This window comes from Buteo buteo, chromosome 26 (assembly GCF_964188355.1).
Source record: "Buteo buteo chromosome 26, bButBut1.hap1.1, whole genome shotgun sequence".
In the NCBI taxonomy this organism is placed as follows: domain Eukaryota; kingdom Metazoa; phylum Chordata; class Aves; order Accipitriformes; family Accipitridae; genus Buteo; species Buteo buteo.
In genome coordinates this window covers 17,152,782-17,171,462 of record NC_134196.1, presented here as the reverse complement: position 1 = coordinate 17,171,462, position 18,681 = coordinate 17,152,782, and the positions used below count along the sequence as shown (strand labels likewise).

At 41.8% G+C, this 18,681-nt stretch overlaps 1 protein-coding gene across 2 annotated transcripts in view; it reads left to right on the top strand.

Moving 5' to 3' along the window:
* Positions 1–18,681, top strand: part of SRGAP1 (SLIT-ROBO Rho GTPase activating protein 1) — a 155,670-nt gene that overhangs the window by 73,732 nt on the left and 63,257 nt on the right. For both annotated transcript variants that reach the window (XM_075057739.1, XM_075057738.1), the window contains exons 2-4: positions 4,260–4,455; positions 8,140–8,302; positions 18,348–18,410. In XM_075057739.1, the coding sequence (XP_074913840.1) occupies positions 4,260–4,455; positions 8,140–8,302; positions 18,348–18,410 (422 nt within the window). The remainder of the gene's footprint in view (positions 1–4,259; positions 4,456–8,139; positions 8,303–18,347; positions 18,411–18,681) is intronic.

The window sequence follows — 18,681 nt, the reverse complement described above, 5'->3', positions numbered from 1 at the left end:
GCTCTTGGGGTGGCTTGGGCGGGAAGCAGCTTGCAGCAGGCATGTAACAGCACCAAGAAACATTCATTAGAGTTGCTTTGGTCAAGAGTTGGTAGTGGGGGTTCATGGTGGTCTGGACGGTCTCTAAGTGCCGATGAGACCAGGCACAGCCTAGTGCGGCGCGGCAGAAGCACTGCAGCATTGCAGGGCAGGGTTACGTGCGTTGCAGCGAGGAGTGCTGTGGCACGGTGGCAGTCTGCATGCAAAGTGTTGGTCTGGCAGCAGGTTAATTTGGTTAATACTGTGTATTTATGAGGTGTCTGGCTTCTGAGCTCAGGAGGGGGTTTCCTGTGGCTTTTGGGGATGTTTGATGCCGCCTGGTGCTTTGGTGTATGTGGAAGTGAAGGTGACGAGGTTTGTTCCTTGCTGGTGTGTGGCCAGCATCATCACTGTGTGCCACATTGCAGTATATCTCACCATGGGTGCCTTCAGGTGGGGCACTGGCCTATAACTGGTTACACATATCTTCGCCAGGGTAATGCGGTGTATTACTGCAGTACTATGTAAGTCATTATTTGTAATACTGTACTGTATGCAAAGAGGTAACCTTGACGAGTTTATTTCTGATTATGATTTGGGCGATGTCAGTAGTTCAGCTTCATCCACTCTGTACTTAACTCTCAAAACAGCTATAATCTTGCTCCTTTTATTTTTCATAGTGCACTGATATAACCTCCTGTCAGAAGAAAACAAAGATTTGCTGAAAGGTTAGAGTTATATCTTGAAGGCTGCCACAAACAAAACCTAATTTTATACTTAATGCAGTAATTCTAGAGGATGGTGTCAATGAGGGTATAACTGAAATAATTTTTGACATGAAAATCTTTAGAAATAAAACTTTACTCAGAGGTTATTGATTTAACTACAGTCACATTAGCTGCTTCCTTGCTTTGGTTGTGTATGCAAGTGTTGGACAAAGGCAGGTGGGGGGGGGGGGTCCACTGGATGTGAATTCAGTCTGTTTAAGCTGCAGTGTAAATGGATGAGATTCCTTTTGAACAAGCCCTTGGCTAGAAAACTAGTGAGTATGACTCAAAGCTGCTGTACAGAGAAGGAGAAGGTGTTAATTCATCCAGGGTTTAAACGTGCCTCTTCCTGGCACAAAATAGCCTGGCAGTCATTTGACATCAGCCACCCTGCAGAGCAGAATAGGACAATGTCATTGTCCATTACAGCTGGTACCAGTTTGACTTTGAATTTAAATGTGCCAACAAAATAGAGTAAAGACAGGCACCCTTCTGTTGCCTGCTGCACCTGTCTCCATATCTGTGGAGTTTGGGCTCAACTAGTTTTTAACTTGGCACCTTCTCGGTGTATTGGATATTTATTTCTTTGAATATAGTGCAACGATTTTCCATGCCACTCTTTGTAGCCCTAGGGAAATCACACATGTGGATTGGTTAAAGAAGATAGCGTTGCCTTGGTGCATTTTTCTGTAGCAGTAGGTAATGTGTAGTCTATGTTAGTTAATAGTACTTGGACAGTTGTGATTTTTGTGATGCACAGCTGCTCAGGCTGGCTGGCCGTTATGCCAATGTTTGTTGGGCTTTTTATATTAGGGTTTGGTTGTTTGGTTTTTTTTAAATCCACAGCTTTCTCTTATCAGAAAGTTAAAATCACAACATTTGCTGATCTGATTTCTTATTCATTGCCATCTCCTCAGCCTGCCAGTATGGCATTACACACGTTATTAGTAAGAGAAGAATTAAACAGTGCAGGAGCAGAAGGATGTGAAAGACTGGAAGGAGAACTGCTATGCTGAAGTCTCTTCTGGACAGACTCTGTTCAGCTGGCATGAGTGGGATGTGCATCTCCCCTTTTTATCCTCTAGTGGGAGGCCAGAGCTTCAGCCTTTTGGAGCCAGCATGTTCTTTCTCCTTGCCGAGATTCAAATAGCCAGAAATTGTGGAACTTCCTTCATAAAGCTGCAGTCCCCCTGAACCCCTAACTTACCACCTTACTCAGAGCTTGGACACCTCCAGCCACCATCACCTTTCAGACATCATGCTCCTATTTTGTTTTCTAGTATACAAGTTTGAAGGAAGCCACGACTGTCCACTGGAAATCCAGACAGCATCAGAAAGCTAATGCAATTTCTTATATTTTATCTGTCATCCCTTGTTTGTTGTTTCTTGTATCTCTATTCATATATTCCTGTTTCTAAAATCTTTCTTTTTCCTGTTGCTATGGTAAAAGCCTGCCTAAAAACGAAGATTTATAGCAGCAAGATCCACTGACCTACAAAATAATCAGAACATAGTTGCTCTGTACAGAGCTCTGCTTTTAAAGTAACTGGTAGAAAATCTGTAGCAGGAGGGAGAGATGGCCAAAGTACAGGGACCATGTACATGGATTTGGATTTAGTCAAAACTCCAGTTTGTGGGCAAAATATTGCTGCCTCTGGTCAGTGAATCTGTACAACTGGTTTCCTATACACAGAAATTTTCCATGATTGCAATATTAAAAGTAGTGGACACCCAAAAAAGCAGTCTTGGGTTTTTGTTTCTGTTAATAACCTTCCAGCTCCAGTGTGATTTTCTCCTCTATGTACATGAATGTCATTGATACAGTGTTGTATTACAGTGGCTCATCCTTGCTGGAGGCACGGTCCTTTTCCAACAAACTGATTTGAAATGAAATGAAAACCAAATCATGAATTTTTTGGTTCACCTCCCACACTATAAATGAGACTATGGTCTCATTAATGATTAACGCAGCAGCTGGTAGCTCAAAGGAGATCTGGAAGAAAATACTGCAGTGTCTCCCCCCTCCAGTAAATATATTGGCTTAACAGTTTTCTGTGCTCATACTAGCTTATTTCAGTATACACATTTGAATCGCAGCAGAGTGAATCTCTGCCTTCATACCTGCTTTAAGGTCAGTAAGGATGCATTAGTTCCCAGTTGCATCAGATAATTTTTTGCAATGTTATTATTACTTACTGGTTTGCAGTTCCCTGTGATGTTAGCAGTGGTTTTTAGAATGCTTTTCTGTTTCAAACCAGTGAGCATCTAAGATTTCCAACGTGTTCTTGCCCACAGCGTGGTTACATCATTAGTAATCAAGTAGAAGTTCACAGCAATTTTGCATTTACATGGACATCACTTCTGGCATGTTGTTTTGCTATTGATAAGTCCTTGTTACAACATTAAACTGTTTAAAAAATATATACGTATATTATGGTCACAAAAGCTTTACTCCTGTGTCCACAATGTTGGATTACACTGTACCTGGGCAGCTGACAAAACTCTAATAAACCAGTCTCTCAAAAGAACCAGAGGGATGTTTTTAGACCAAGTGTTCCCACAATGTGATTAACTGCTTGGCACTCAAGATATAAAAGTGTTAAAAAGAAAAAAAAAAACCCAACCTGAAAAGAAAAACCCTACCACATAGCAATTGTTTATATGGCAAACAATGCTAAGAAATCTGAACGCTTTTCCCTGTTACTCTAGATGATAACTGTGAGCATATATTCTCTTCTAAATTGCCTGATTTTGTTTTATGTTAATAAATATACCACAGTCTCTGGAACCTTGTGCAATTTTTCAGATAGCTGTCTCTAAATATATGTATACTTCTTCCTCTATATTCGCTGTAAATATTGGTGAATGCATGTATAGTACAGCAGTTCCCTCCCTGGCAGAGGTGGGGCAGATACGAAAGCTCAGCTGTGCACAGTTATGGTGGATAATGCATCCAGAGTTTATCACCAGGTGTTTCCATGGTGTGCATGATGATACCAACCAGCATGGTCCACCTGGCAGTCAGCAGGCTGATCCCGGCCCAAGCCCAAAGGGTGCTTGTTTATCCTGCCATTTTTCAGGGCAGCAGAAGGAGCTGCTGCTCAAATGGTTGCACACCACCTGCTGCAAGGAGATCACTCCAAGCCAGGCGCTGGGCTAATGCCAGAGGCCAGGAAGAGGATGGGAGAGGTAGGAGGAGGCAGGTGTTCTGCACATGTGAGCCCAGCAGAGTCCTGAGCCCTTGTAATAGCCGTTTGTGAGACAGACGGTGGGTGAGAGGATGCTAGGGCATAAGCATGTGGTGGCAGAAGTGAGAGCTGCCACTGCTGCGTCCCACCACAGGACCTGACATCCAGATCCAGCTGGTGTAGCTGTGAGGCTGAAGTATGCTGGAGTGTTTGTAATTTTGGTTGATACTGCTCAATTCTCATTTGCTTTCCACTGACCTGAGTGGGTATGTGTTTCTTTCATTAGAGATCCGAGCTCAACTCATCGAGCAGCAGAAATGCCTGGAGCAGCAGACTGAAATGAGAGTGCAACTTCTTCAGGATCTGCAGGATTTCTTCCGCAAGAAGTCGGAAATTGAGATGGAGTATTCCCGAAACCTGGAAAAATTGGCAGAGAGATTCATGGCAAAAACAAGAAGTACAAAGGATCATCAGCAGTACAAGTAAGAGAGATTTCCTTCCCCCTCGCTTGCATGTTAGCCGTTGCTGGAGTGCTTTACCGCTCGTTGCTTCTGCTGGTTTTGAGTACTGCTAGGTTGAGTCCAGGTTCAAAGGTGTGTTTGAAATTCCCACCCCTATTTAGCAGCGTAGCAGTTCTCATTGCAGTTGAAGGTAGACGGGTCCCTAAATACTGTTTTGTTGATTGGGCCCTCTGCAATTATTCATGTAAGCTTCTGACAAGTGGTTTCAGTTTCTTAAAAGGTAAGCTGCACAAATATTATCCCTAACCTACCATACAAAATTTAAACTACCCAAAATACAGCCAGTATCTAGATGAGATGCAGAGCCCCAAAAAGGCTTGAAAGCTGTGTGCGGATCTGTTACAGTGGACTTGATAGGATTTGAAAGTGTCTAAATAAAGGTTAATCACCATTACACAAAAAAAAAAAAAAAGACAAGAATTTTGGCAAAAAAGACATTAAGAAAAAAAACTATTTTGATTTGTTGTTGTTGCATGTGAACTTGTGCTGCCTCTTGACCCCTCTAATTCCTCAAAATGAAGATGTGAAAGTTATGCCTTGCTTACAATTTAATGTATCCCTTTTATGGCATAGTAACTTGTGTGCAAAACAAAAGTCGTCAGGTAGTATCTGGCAAAACATGTGTAGAGCATTATTTTCTAAAATGTTTCCAATGCATTACTTGCTGGCATAGTCTCATGTGGTTATTTTCCTGACTTGAGCTGATTAATGAATGCATTTGCCTGTTATGCTTAGGGGTATAAAGCAATATTTTGTGTTTGTAAAACTGAAAAATAAGTACCTTTTTCCAGTGTCCAGTCAGTCCTGTGCTAGAAATACACAGATAGAACTTTTGTTTCAGGACAAGTCTTTTCCAAACACATCTGGCAAAGGAAAGGTTAATCCAAATATAGCTTGCACAGTTCAAAGAGCAGTAATAAATATTTCTTAAAATTCAGTTAAGTGACTCAATGATTCTCTGAAATAACCAATGCGTGCATATGTCACCACTTCAGAGAACGCCCTGGATTTTATTGAGCTTGTGGCAAAATCTTTTTGCCTTGTGCATACAAACATCTTTCCTCATTCTTAAACATGTTAAATCCAGACTGGCAGATGTGCATGGGGGTTATGACTGGAGTCCTGCCTTTGGCTTTGTTCTGCAGGTCTCTGCTTTGAGAAGAGGTTGCAGCAAAAGTCACTTTAACTGGTGGTTCCCTGTGCTGTTCCCACCATTCCCCCCAGAACAGGCAGGAAGGTCTGTGGGACTGACTTTGGGACATGCAGAAGCAGTGAGGACCAAGCAATATCAGCATGGCCCTTCAGGGGTGCTTGTGTTGGCTGGCCTGGCTGATAAAACCCTGAAGCTGCTTGCTGTGAGTAACACAGTTAAGATGTTCATCCCAAACAAAATGGGGAAGTTTCCTTAACTCACTTCTGATTCATAGCAAAGCAAAGCACTGATGATTAAGAAAAGGCTTTTGTCTGTTAATCATTCACTGTTGCTTTGATTCTGAGGGTGAAAGCTAAAGGTAGACAATTAGATGATGAATTAAAGGACATATTTCTAACAGTGAGAATAGTTAATTATTAGAATGATTTATCAAGAGTTGATGGAGTTTCTCTCTCAATTCATCACCATCTCTGGCTGTTTTATCTTCATGTGGTTGATCCTTTTGACTGTAGGAGAATCCCTCCACAAGAGGAAAGAAAGAGAGCAACAAGTTTCTAGAGCACTTAGAATCATAGAATCATTTAGGTTGGAAAAGACCTTCAAGATCATCGAGTCCAGCCATTAACCATGCCCACTAAACCATGTCCTGAAGTACCCTGTCCACTTGCTTTTTGAATATCTCCAGGGATGGTGACTCAACCACTTCTCTGGGCAGCCTGTTCCAGTGCTTGGTAACCCTTTCAGTGAAGACGTTTTTCCTAATATCCAATCTAAACCTCCCCTGGCACAACTTGAGGATATTTCCTCTTGTCCTATCACTAGTTACTTGACAGAAGAGACCAGTACCCACCTCAGTACACCCCCCCTTCAGGCAGTTGTAGAGAGCGATAAGGTCTCCCCTCAGCCTCCTCTTTTCTAGACTAAACAGCCCCAGTTCCCTCAGCTGCTCCTCATAAGCCTTGTGCTCCAGGCCCTCACCAGCTTGGTTGCCCTTCTCTGGACACGCTCCAGCACCTCAATGTCTGTCTTGTGCTGAGGGGCCCAAAACTGAACCCAGGACTCGAGGTGCGGCCTCACCAGTGCCAAGTACAGGGGAACAATCACCTCCCTGCTCCTGCTGGCCACACTATTTCTGGTACAAGCCAGGATGCCGTTGGCCTTCTTGGCCACCTGGGCACACTGCTGGCTCATATCCAGTTGGCTGTCAACCAGCACCCCCAGGTCCTTTTCTGCCAGGCAGCTTTCCAGCCACTCTTCCCCAAGCCTGTAGCGCTGCATGGGGTTGCTGTGACCGAAGTGCAGGACCCGGCACTTGGCCTTGTTGAACTTCATACGATTGGCCTCAGCCCATCGATCCAGCCTGTCCAGATCTCTCTGTAGAGCCTCCCTACCCTCAAGCAGATCGACCCTGCCTCCCAACTTGGTGTCGTCTGCAAACTTGCTGAGGGTGCACTCAATCCCCTCATCCAAATCATCAATAAAGATATTAAAGAGCACGGGGCCCAACACCGAGCCCTGGGGAACACCGCTTGTGACCCGCCGCCAACTGGATTTCGCCCCATTCACCACAACCCTCTGGGCTCGGCCATCCAGCCGTTTTTTCACCCAGCAAAGAGTACACTTGTCCAAACCATGTGACGCCAGCTTCTCCTTAGTTGCAAGGCAAACTTGAAATTAAAATCCCAATGAAATTTGGAATAAGGCAAATTTTATGAATAGGTTTTTGTTGTCTGTGAAACTGTTTCTGAACTACATGTATTTTTATTTTACTTTGTGTAAAAGGAATGAGAAGTCACCTGTGATTTCACTTTTTGCAGTATTAAAAGTTTGGAGTGGGTCTACAATGCAAAAAGTCTGTCAAGGAAATTCAGAACTGGACTGTTGTGGAAAAAGTCCAGTCCTGATGTTTGTCTTCTAATTGAGCCATCTGGGACTGGCAGTAGCAGTGTATTTATGAGTGCTGTGAATTTATGAATGCTGATCACAGAATATGTGTGTTTGTGACATTTCCTTCTACTTTTACAGCAGTTACACAAATCCTTTGCACTGAAACAGCTACACCTGAAATTTTGCTCATGAAGGATTTAGGATGCACTTGCAGTGCTTGTTTATTTCTAACGTCAAAAATTGATTACTGTTACTCTTTCAGCAGTGACCTTTATTGATTTTGAGTATTTACGTGTACTCCATCTGTAAGCAACTGTAAGCTTTGTGGCAAGATTATTTTATACTCTCAGGTGGCTTGCAGTGTTCTGAATTCTTATGCTTTTTCTATATTTTTTTATCGATGCCTCATGGGATTTGTAGAATGTGTCTTAAAAGTGATCTGAAGCTTGCCTAACCCAAGTTATTCCAAGAACAGATTGACTGACTCTTCAGAAGCAGCCATTTTTACATGATAAGTTATGACTGTAAATGTCAGGGAGATGTTTGTGTTAATAAACTAACTTTTGCATTTCTCCACATAATACATGTGTGTATCTCCTCCTTAGGAAAGACCAGAACCTCTTGTCGCCAGTGAATTGCTGGTACTTACTCCTGAACCAAGTGAGAAGAGAAAGCAAAGACCATGCAACGTTGAGCGATATCTACCTGAACAACGTAATCATGCGGTTCATGCAGATAAGCGAAGACTCCACCAGAATGTTCAAGAAGGTAATGTCTCTTCTGCAGTCCTTCAGCCAGGCTTGTAAGATGCATAAGGGAGGCAAAAGTGTCCTAATATGTAGCATCTGAGGAGAAGTTTCAGCACACGTAGCATAAAATCTGTTTTAGCACACATATAAATTCTTCATGACTGTTCTCGCAGAGCAAATCCTTAGTGCTGAAATGCCTGGGAACCTGCTGTATATGCTGGTGACCTTAAGAGCTGAATCGCAAATGTCCAAAAGGCAGGGAAAAAAGCCTGTTCTCTCAAAAGCATGCTTGTGTACCCATGCAGAAAGGAAACAGATTTTGCTTAGGAATCCCAAAATAGTAATGCTGTATTAATGAATTATTTGTAAAATAGGATTTCATTGTAACTCTGTCATGAGAGAAACCGACTCAAGCCAAAGTAAGGGAGTGCCTTGTAGTGCCTTGGCATAAAGATGGTAGTGTATGCTGTGATTCTCCTAAAAGTGTTTCCTTCCCAATATTAAATATGAACATACACTTTTGATGACGTAACTACTTCTATGAGATCATTTAAGCATTGTCTCTGTGCATGTTTGTCCTTGTATGTGCCTGTTACGTGTTTTCATAACACATACAATGTGAAAATCCCTCTTGTGCTAAGCAAGCACTCTAGGCAGCCTTAGTTTGAAATCTACGTAATGTGTTTGCAGTCGTTGTTATAATGTTCTGAAATAAAAATAGATTATAAATGCATATCTGTCAGTCACAGTGGGATGCTGGTAGGCAAGCATCATACAAAAAAGAGTTCAAAAAGAATAAAAGTTAAAGAATGTAAAGGGTATGACTAAGTAATGGCAAGGGTACCAGATTAATGTTTTCAAAATTGGGAACAGATTTCACATATACCTGATCACAGTCCTAGATAGATAGCAATGGGGTGGGGAGAAGAATTATTTAGGGAGTGTATAGGAGGAAAAAAAGTAAAAACATGAATCAAATTTATTGGTGTGCATTAAAACCTGTAACAGTAATAGAGCTGAAATGTATAGTTTCTCAATCAGTAGTGGTATGTAAGTTGATTCATACAATATGTCTGATGCATAAAACTGTAGTTCACAAACCACTAAACTTACTGATATGGAAGTTTATTATGGAAGTTTATTACAGAAGTTGAAAAGATAATGGGAAAAACAATTGGAGCATGCTGCAGTACTGTCTATGTGGAGATATTTCAGACTTGCTTGAAGCAGTAGAAATTTTTTGGTATTGAACCTGGAACAGTTTTTCAGTTGTTTATGTTATATCTCAGAAATCTGTTTGTCACTAGGTGTGTGTTATTAGACTAGCCTGTTTGCTTTCAGCATAGTTCAGTTCTTTAGCACTGGAAATCTTGCTTTTCCTTCCCTTCTCTCCAGATGGACTGTACAAAAGTATCTAGATAAAGTTTTCCATGGAGAAGTGTGTGTCCTTCTTTATTCAATTAACTTATTAATGGAGATTGCTGCAGCTTATCTCTCAGAAGGAGGAAAATATGTGGACATTTTCAGTGCATTAACAGGAGGCGTATTGTCCCACCTTCCTGACAGACTTGTCTCTTTCCTCTATGTTGTGCCCAGGAACGTGCAACATGTAAAATTTTCTCTTTGTAGCATAGCTTCTTGAAGAAAAGAAAGCAGCTGCTCTTGGGAAAGAAGAGAAAAGAGATTGAGGGAGTCCTGCTGTGCATAACCTGGAACTCGCATTAGTGGAGCCCAGATCCTCAACAGTCCTATCCTACCTTTCCGCAGGGTTTGCCAGCTGACACTCAGCATGATAGTGTCATGTCAAACAGCTGTTAGCTGAGGTGGAGCATGGGCAGAGTGAGGTCACCAAAGGCTGTGTGAAGGGATCTGAGCCAGGCTGGTAATGTGGGGGGAAGGGTGGCAGGAAGACACACGGCACCTCGGCATGGTGTAAGTGAGCTTCATGGGCATGTGGCCTGAACGTGGCAGTTGTTGTTCACCAGTATCGATTCTGAGCACACATTTTGAGGACAGTGTGTCAGGAATGAATACTTGTTAGAGAAGGTTGGTATTTCCACTGAGTCCCAGTGTGCACAGTTCTTAACGTCATGCTTGCTGCAGAGTGCTGGTGATTTATTTGCTGTTAGTTCCCAGCTGCAGAACTGATTATACTTTGAATGATGATGAAGTTCCACTTTCTCTTCTGTGAAAAGGGAAGGGAGTTATAAAATGAGGTGAACAACATTGGACAGAGAGAAAACCAAGACCTCTGCAGGAGGTGAAGGTGTTAGCAAATTGTCTTGCTTTATTGGTGAAGAACATAAGCTGTCTACAGCTACGTTTAGTCCAAATGGGCAGCTTCAACCATAATGGTCTTTAAAGGTCCCTTCCAACCCAAACCATTCAATGATTCTGTGATAATTTCTGTCAGATGTGCATGAGCAGTCTAACTTAAGGTATGTTGCAGACTCAGAACTGCTTAATGGATGTCCACCAGGCAATAGAAAGAGATGAGGTGCAAAATGCATGTGCCCTGTACTGCAGTCCCCCTTGAAGGAGAGAGGTCACAGGAGCAAAGAGAAGGTGCACTTAGAATGAGAAAGGTGACATCCAACACTCTCCTCCATCAAAACTGTATTCTCCCTAAAAAAAATGGCATGGAATTTGTTGGAGATCTGTAAACATCAAATAGAATATTTAACCAATTTCTGTCACTTTCTGTAGGTTACTTTTGAAAGACTGGATTTGGAATAAAATTATGTCAGAAAAAAGTATAATCAGTCTCAATGGGTGTCATCCCTATGAAAGCGTATGGGATTTGTTCACTGTTCACAGATTTCAGATTAGAGACAAACCGTATCATAGATTCATAGAATGGTTTGGTTTCAAAGGCACCTTAAAGATCATCTTGTTCCAACCCCCCTGCCATGGGCAGGGACACCTTCTGCTAGACCAGGTTGCTCAAAGCCCCATCCAACCTGGCCTTGAACACTTCCGGGGATGTGGCATCCACAACCTCTCTGGGCAACCTGTTCCAGTGCCTCACCACCCTCACAGTAAAGAATTTTTTCCTAATATCTAATCTAAATCTACCCTTTTTCAGTTTCAAGCTGTTACTCCTCGCCCTATCACTACACTCCCTGATGAAAAGTCCGTCCCATTCTTTCCTGTAGGCCCCCTTTAAATACTGGAAGGCTGCTATAAGGTCTCCAGGTCTCCCCAGAGCCTTCTCTTCTCCAGGCTGAACAACCCCAACTCTTCAGCCTGTCCTCATCAGGGAGGTGCTCCAACCCCCTGATCATGTTTGTGGCCCTCCTCTGAACCTGCTCAAGCAGGTCCATGTCTTTCTTATGTTGGGGACCCTGGAGCTGAACACAGTACTCCAGGTGGGGTGTCACAAGAGTGGAGTAGAGGGGCAGAATCACCTCCCTCAGCCTGCTAGCCACACTTCTTTTGATGCAGCCCAGAACATGATTGGCTTTCTGGGCTGCAGGCGCACATTGCTGGCTCATATTCAGTTTTTCATCCCCTAATCCCCCCAAGTCCTTCTCCTCAGGGCTGCTCTCAATCCACTCATTGCCCAGCCTATATTTGTGCTTGGGATTGCCCTGACCCACGTGCAGGACCTTGCACTTGGCCTTGTTGAACTTCCTGAGGTTCACACAGACCCACCGCTCAAGCCTGTCCAGGTCCCTCTGGATGGCATCCCTGCCCTCCAGCGTGTCGACTGCACCACACAGCTTGGTGTCATCAGCAAACTTGCTGAAGGTGCGCTCAATCCCACCGTCCACGTCGCCAACAAAGATGTTAAGCAGCACTGGTCCCAATGCCGACACCTGAGGAATGCCACTCATCACTGGTTACGCTTGGACATCGAGCTGTTGACCACAACTCTTTGAGTGCGACCGTCCAGCCAGTTCCTTATCCACCGAGTGGTCCATCTGTCAAATCCATGTCTCCCCAGTTTAGAGACAAGGATGTTATGCGGGACAGTGTCAAACACTTTGCACAAGTCCAGGTAGATGATGTCCATTGCTCTTCCCTTATCCACCAACGCAGTAACCCTGTTGTAGAAGGCCACCAAATTTGTCAGGCACGATTTGCCCTTAGTGAAGCCATGTTGGCTGTCACCAGTCACCTCCTTATTATCCATGTGCCCTAGCATAGTTTCCAGGAGGATCTGTTCCATGATCTTGCCGGGCACAGAGGTGAGACTGACTGGCCTGTAGTTCCCCAAGTCTTCCTTTTTTCCCTTTTTAAAAATGGGGTTTGTGTTTCCCCTTTTCCAGTCAGTGGGAACTTCCACGGATTGCTATGACTTCTCAAATATGATGGATAGTGGCTTAGCCACTTCATCTGCCAGTTCCCTCAGGACCCATGGACTTGTGCACCTTCAGGTTCCTTAGATGGTCTCAGTCCTGCAGATACTTCTACACTGGAGACTGATCATAGTGTTCTGTGAAGTATGTACTGTCTCTTATAAGTAATAAATGAAAATAATAAGAACAGTAATACTATGAAGATTTCAGAAATAAAGACTAACAAGAGCATGCTTAATATCTTACTGAAGTCCATGGTCAAGAGCAGGAAATACACCCGTCTGACATATCTGTACTCCATTGGCTCTCACAGCATTGCACATAGGAGCACTTAATGTCTTTCTAAGTAATTTCCAAATACCATCTAATCAAGCTTCTCTCTATTCAATAATTAGATCATTTAATTATATATCTTCCAGTTTATTAACCTAATAGTGTTATGCATCACTATTACCATCTTGTTTTAGTTCTCCCTCAGTCTTGCAGCAGCAGCTTCTACATCTTTGGAGGTGCTTAACTCCCCTTTGAAGTCTGGAGAGTAACTACACCAAGTCCATGATCAGAGCAGATCTCCGTCATTCTGCTCTGAACCCCCCAATCTGCCTGTTGGAGAAAGGGAAAGTGTCTCAGAGTGAATTGCCCCATTGCTCACAAGCAAGATACGGGGAGACGACAGCAAAGTCACTCTGAGCTTCTTGGCTCTTTCTGCTCCCTCTTTTTTCTGCCCCTCTCTCCTCCCGAGAGGATGAGGCTACCCATTCTGCTTCTCAATGGTAGCCCTTACTGGCTTTTTCCGCCTCGGTGGTGGGCAGTAGGTTCTCAAATGAAACTTTTCCATGAAGTGAGCCCAACATTCTCTAGCGGGATACTATTTGTATGCTATCCTAAGATTGGCTCCAGCTTGAATTGTAGTAATGAAAAGAGCAAACAATTTTCTCATTTCCTAGCCATGCTTACCAGTAGAGTGTCGTTTTGTTCCCTCCCCTGCTGATGTCTCCTATGTGGAATATAGCACAAAGTCATGGATCTGTAGCAACCCCTTTCTCTAGTCCTGTAAAAGGTGTGGGCAGTACCCAGTGTTAGTCTATATGAAATGTAGTGATGAGGGGTGTCTGTGCCCCTTGGTCTTTGTACCTTGCCCTTGTTTCACTGTCCTTCCTCATTCTGGTTCTTCCTTTTGTGTGTTTCTATACATCTGTCTCAACATTTGGATTACTTTGGTGAAATGATCCCTATTGGATCTACCTTGCATGTTCTGATGGGCCAGGATATATCGTATTTGGGTACCTGATTGTACATGGCTTTCCTGTCTAGGCTAACCCACTTTCACATGTAGATATTAATTATTTTTATTCTCCCGGGACCTCTTTGTCATTCTTTTTTCCAGGGGTCAGGAACCAGCATCTGTTTAAATGTACTAAATGCAGGACAAAGATAGGATCTAGTTCAGAGATTTTGTGACATTTATCTGATAATAATATGTCGGGCCTCATACTTCCAGAAAGGCACTTAAGCTCTTCTTGCTTGCTTGCATATAAAAGCAGTACAGATTGCTGTTCATGCCTGGCCTTCATGCTGCACATAAAATTACAAACATAAAGTAGCAGAGTTCAAACCTTGCATGCTTGCCTGTTTCTTCAGGCAGATGAGGTAGATGGCCTCATGGGGACAATTAAAGAATAAAGTAATAAGGAAAAATGTCAAGCAGAAGGGAAAAGTATTATGCAGAACATTTCATGCAGTGATTCTGGTTACCCCAGCATTAATAATCAACTGTATAAACACATACCCACAAAATCCTTAAGCAGATTTGTATATTTATAATTTATAAACATGTATTTTCTTTGGACAGAAACCATAATGAGCCAAGATGAACATATCTTCCAATGTTTACAGTAAAAGATGCTGGAGAAGCCAAGCACAATAAATATTTTAGTTCCATAATCTGGCTATTAACAAGGAATATGACTACCTGCCAAATCTATTTGACGTTATGAAGATTGTGGCATATATAAAGATTTTTTGCATCGTTTTCTTAAACATTTAAAGGTTTAAAAGGATTGCAAAGCTATTTGTTGCTATAGACTGGCAAATCTGGGACAAAATTTTACTATGAGTTGGTTATGTCAGTGTTACTGCAGCTCATGAAAGCTCCTTAAAAGAAGGGTTTGCACATCACTTCCCCCAGGGACCAGCAGCAAACTCATTTAAAAGCAATAGTCACAGAATATTTTCCCTAAATGATGTAACTGAGAGTAGTATTGTGTGTGCTAAATACAAGACACTAAAGAGTTCCAGGAAGAACTGAACTGACTCTTAAATTTCGGTAAAAAAACCCAAAAGAGTAAAGTTTGGGTGCCCAATTATGCTCTAACTGAAATGGATGGAAAAATTCTTACAGACTTCAATGAAGGGTTATTAATGTGGAATAAAATTTTAAGTTTCTCAGACATTAATCCATAAATACAAATCTTGATAACATCAGTAGGACCACTGATGTGTTGACAGTTGAGCACATACGAAAGGGTTGTTCAGGTACACTGACTTGTCTGTTTTATCTAGCCTACTATCAGGTGAAAAAAATACGCTACTGTCTGTCTTAATGCTTTGAACCAGATTAGTAACGTACATAATATTTTTAGCAAGAGTTTGCATGTGCTCAAACGTTTTTATTATATTCTTTGTTCTTTTGGTTAATAGATGCTAATATATTTCTCTAAGTCATAGTGAATATAGAAGCACCTCAGTGACTGTCAGGTTCTAATGGCCTGATTAGAGCTATCAACTCAGCTCCAGGAAAATGTGTGCTGCATCTTGCATTCCATTGTTTGGCTACCCTGAGGATAGGCTCCTAAAGGAGCACACCGTTTAAACATGCTGAACTACTGCAGGGAACAGGTAGCCTAAAAGAGAAATAGGAGAGCCATTAACCACTGAAAATAAATGCACTTCTTATCTGGTGCTCTAACATGCTATATATTACACACTAAAAGCTGTATTGCTTGCCACTGGCGTCAGTATTTCTTGATCTTAAATGCTAATGTAAAATGTGTTGGTTGTTGAAAATGAATCCCTTTTATACTGATAAGGTTAACCAAATTTCCTGATTTTTTTTGGACAATTCCTACAAAACCTTTCATCAGAAAGAGGCAGCAACTAACATGTTATCCATCACTACAGGCATCCTCTGCAGGCTGGAGTCCCCAGATGAACTGGTGCCAAGGATGACTCATCTGTGATCCTGTGGCATTGCTAGGCTGTCTCTTCCTAATTTTTACTCTCTTTGCTGTTCGCCTCCCTTCCTCTCTTTTTGCTCCCCATTTTAAAGCCTATTGTCCTTTCCTAAAAACATCTCCCTCTTTCCTCTACTATGATGCCTTCCATTCACTTTCAAATTTAGCATTGATCAATGTGTTGTCTGGCAAAGATCATGTATGCATGGTGGCCAGTAAATTCTGAGGGCTGGACCGCTTGTGTTTCAGTGCTGAACAAAGCTCTACAGGAGCAAAGAGAAGAAATGGGTCCTAGTAAATAGTGATCATTCCCCAAATCCTCAACTGATTTGGGTGTCTATTTGCATTAAGGTGTACCTGAAGAGCAGAAAAGGAGGGTGTGTCTTCCAATGAACTGCTGTGTGCTTTGTTCACAACAAAATCTGCAAAGGGTAAAGAGAAAATTGGTTTGGGATTTTCTGTCTCACTTTCTCAAACAAACTTTTGCACTGCCAGGTTAAGGCACACTGCTTTAGGATTGGGGTTGCTGTATTTAGGGCTTGAGTTGTCATCAGCTTTGAGATGGTGGTGACCAACAGTTGAAAGGGATAAATTGCTTGAAGCTGGAGTTCATCTACAGTTTTTTCCCACATGTATTTGCTTTCATCTTTCGGTCTTAATGTCAGCCATCTTATTTGTGTGTTTTGTCCTTCTTGCTGCTAAAGTAATTTAAAAACCAGACCACTCACATTCAGCACTAAAGAAGTAGCTATCCAAGAGAAAACAGGTGGCCTCCACTTCTTGGATCTTTGAGGAGATGTGTAAGCTGTGTCAGAGCTGTGCTGCTGACTTTTAAAGGCAGGCTGCCAATGTAAAGCAATGAAAAGCAATTCAGAATTTTTGCTAAAGCTTTTACTGTGTTTCCCTACAGCAGCTTGCAAATCTGCAATCCTTTTCCAATTCTTTACAAGCACTCTGTGCACTGTTATGCATTATGAATTTTTATCCTTAATATCAGATTAAAATAGTCTGATATTTGCAAAGAAATGGAAGTAGTAAGCCTTATGTTCTAGATACTTCAGTAGTAGAGCATACGTCATGAAAAATACCAGACTTCGAAAAGTATAAGCAATAAGGAAAGTTTCATAGTAGTTCTGTATAACTCTGCTTTAGAGCATCTGTCTCACTGTGCCTTAGCTACTACAGCTAATGCCCTTGGGAATACAAGAATTTTGCTGAAGTGTTTCTTGATTTATATTTCTAGCTTCTTGTTGGTTAAAAATCATCTTGCATATAAGGGTTGGAGTGAATACTGATAAGTGATATGGCAGGTTCCTTAAAATACTGCCCAGAGTTAAGGAGTATGACAGTAGGAATAGGAGAAAAAAGTAAAAATTTCTCTTCCAGCTACTGTATGTGTCTGTTTCATTCTCCTGGAAGACACAGTGGGTGGGATGTGTGGCGCGGTTCCTCCTCATCCATGGGTGTCGCACTGGAAATTCTCATTCAGAAACCATTATTTTGGCAGGTGTTTTAGTGATGGCCAAGTATATGTTAGCAGCTTTGGAGATGAGTTGTCCCTGAGGATTTTCCTTTGGCTTATGCAACTACAAAGTACTCCTCATAGCTAAGGCCATTATCTATCATGAAGTTCGAGTTTTTAGAAGCCAGGCTTATTCACAGAAACTTACTCACAGAAAAAAAAGCTGACATTTCCAGCATGGATGTTACAATGCTGAGCATTGCAGAAGAAATGTAGCCAAGCTGTTTGCCAAGTCCTCTAGCTCTATTCTATAGCTGTTTTCCAAAGGCTATGGTACAAATGCCTTCAACTCTTGCACAGTTGCCACAATTTTTATCTGATTGAACTGCTATGGATAGCTAAGGAGTATATTTGAATGAGAGTCTGATTAAATACTCTTATTTTGACATACTTGCTTTCGTTAATAACTACTGCTAGACATTTCTTTTTTTTCTGGGTCAGAATGAAAGTAAAGACACAGTCCAGAAAAGCTAAACAAAGCTGTTTCAGCAGCCCACTCTGTGGAATATTATGCAGTTGAGTATCTGTTTCAAAAAGGAGCCACAATTATTTCTTGCATAAATATTTAGATAGTTGCATGTGCTGAGAAACAAAGACTATTCTAGATGTAAAATTGGGCGGGATGTCCCTCTAGAATATCACGTTCCATGTGGTTTAGTTTTTGTATATATCATAGCAGTGATAAAACACTACGCAGTTTGTTCCATTAAAAACATTAATCCTGAACTTCACCCTTTCTGTTGGCACCTAATTTCCTGATGCTTCATGGGACACTCTCTCAAATTACTTCTGGGTTTCCTTTTAGAAGTCTTTTGTCCAGATGTTATCTGTCTACCTCTGCATCCCTGAATCATTATTTTTAGTGCACTGTAAGTCTGTCAGAACAGTGTCTTTGCAAGCAACATTGCATTCACTATCTAGGGTGAGCAATGAGTACAAATATCAAGGAACAAATGTATGTTGCAGTTTTTGCGTGCCTGTTTTCTAATTATTTCTTTTTAATTACAGAGCAAAGAGATTGCGTTTCAGCTTCATGAAGACTTAATGAAAGTTCTTAATGAGCTTTACACAGTAAGTACAGTTACTTATATAGTTTATCTTATACAAATTCCATATCGGACTTTTTCTACAAGCTTTAAGTGTCCTTTTATGTAGCCAGTTACCCCCCTGTGGAGATGCTTATTTTCGTCTTTTTACACAAGTCTAAACTGTATCTTGGAAAGACTACTCACTTGTTTACAATAGATATACTAATGCTTTCAGGATTACTCTTTACTTTCAGCCCTTTTTCCCCCCAGACTCTGCTAAGCCAGTCTAAGTTTTGTTGATTATTAGTGAGGCA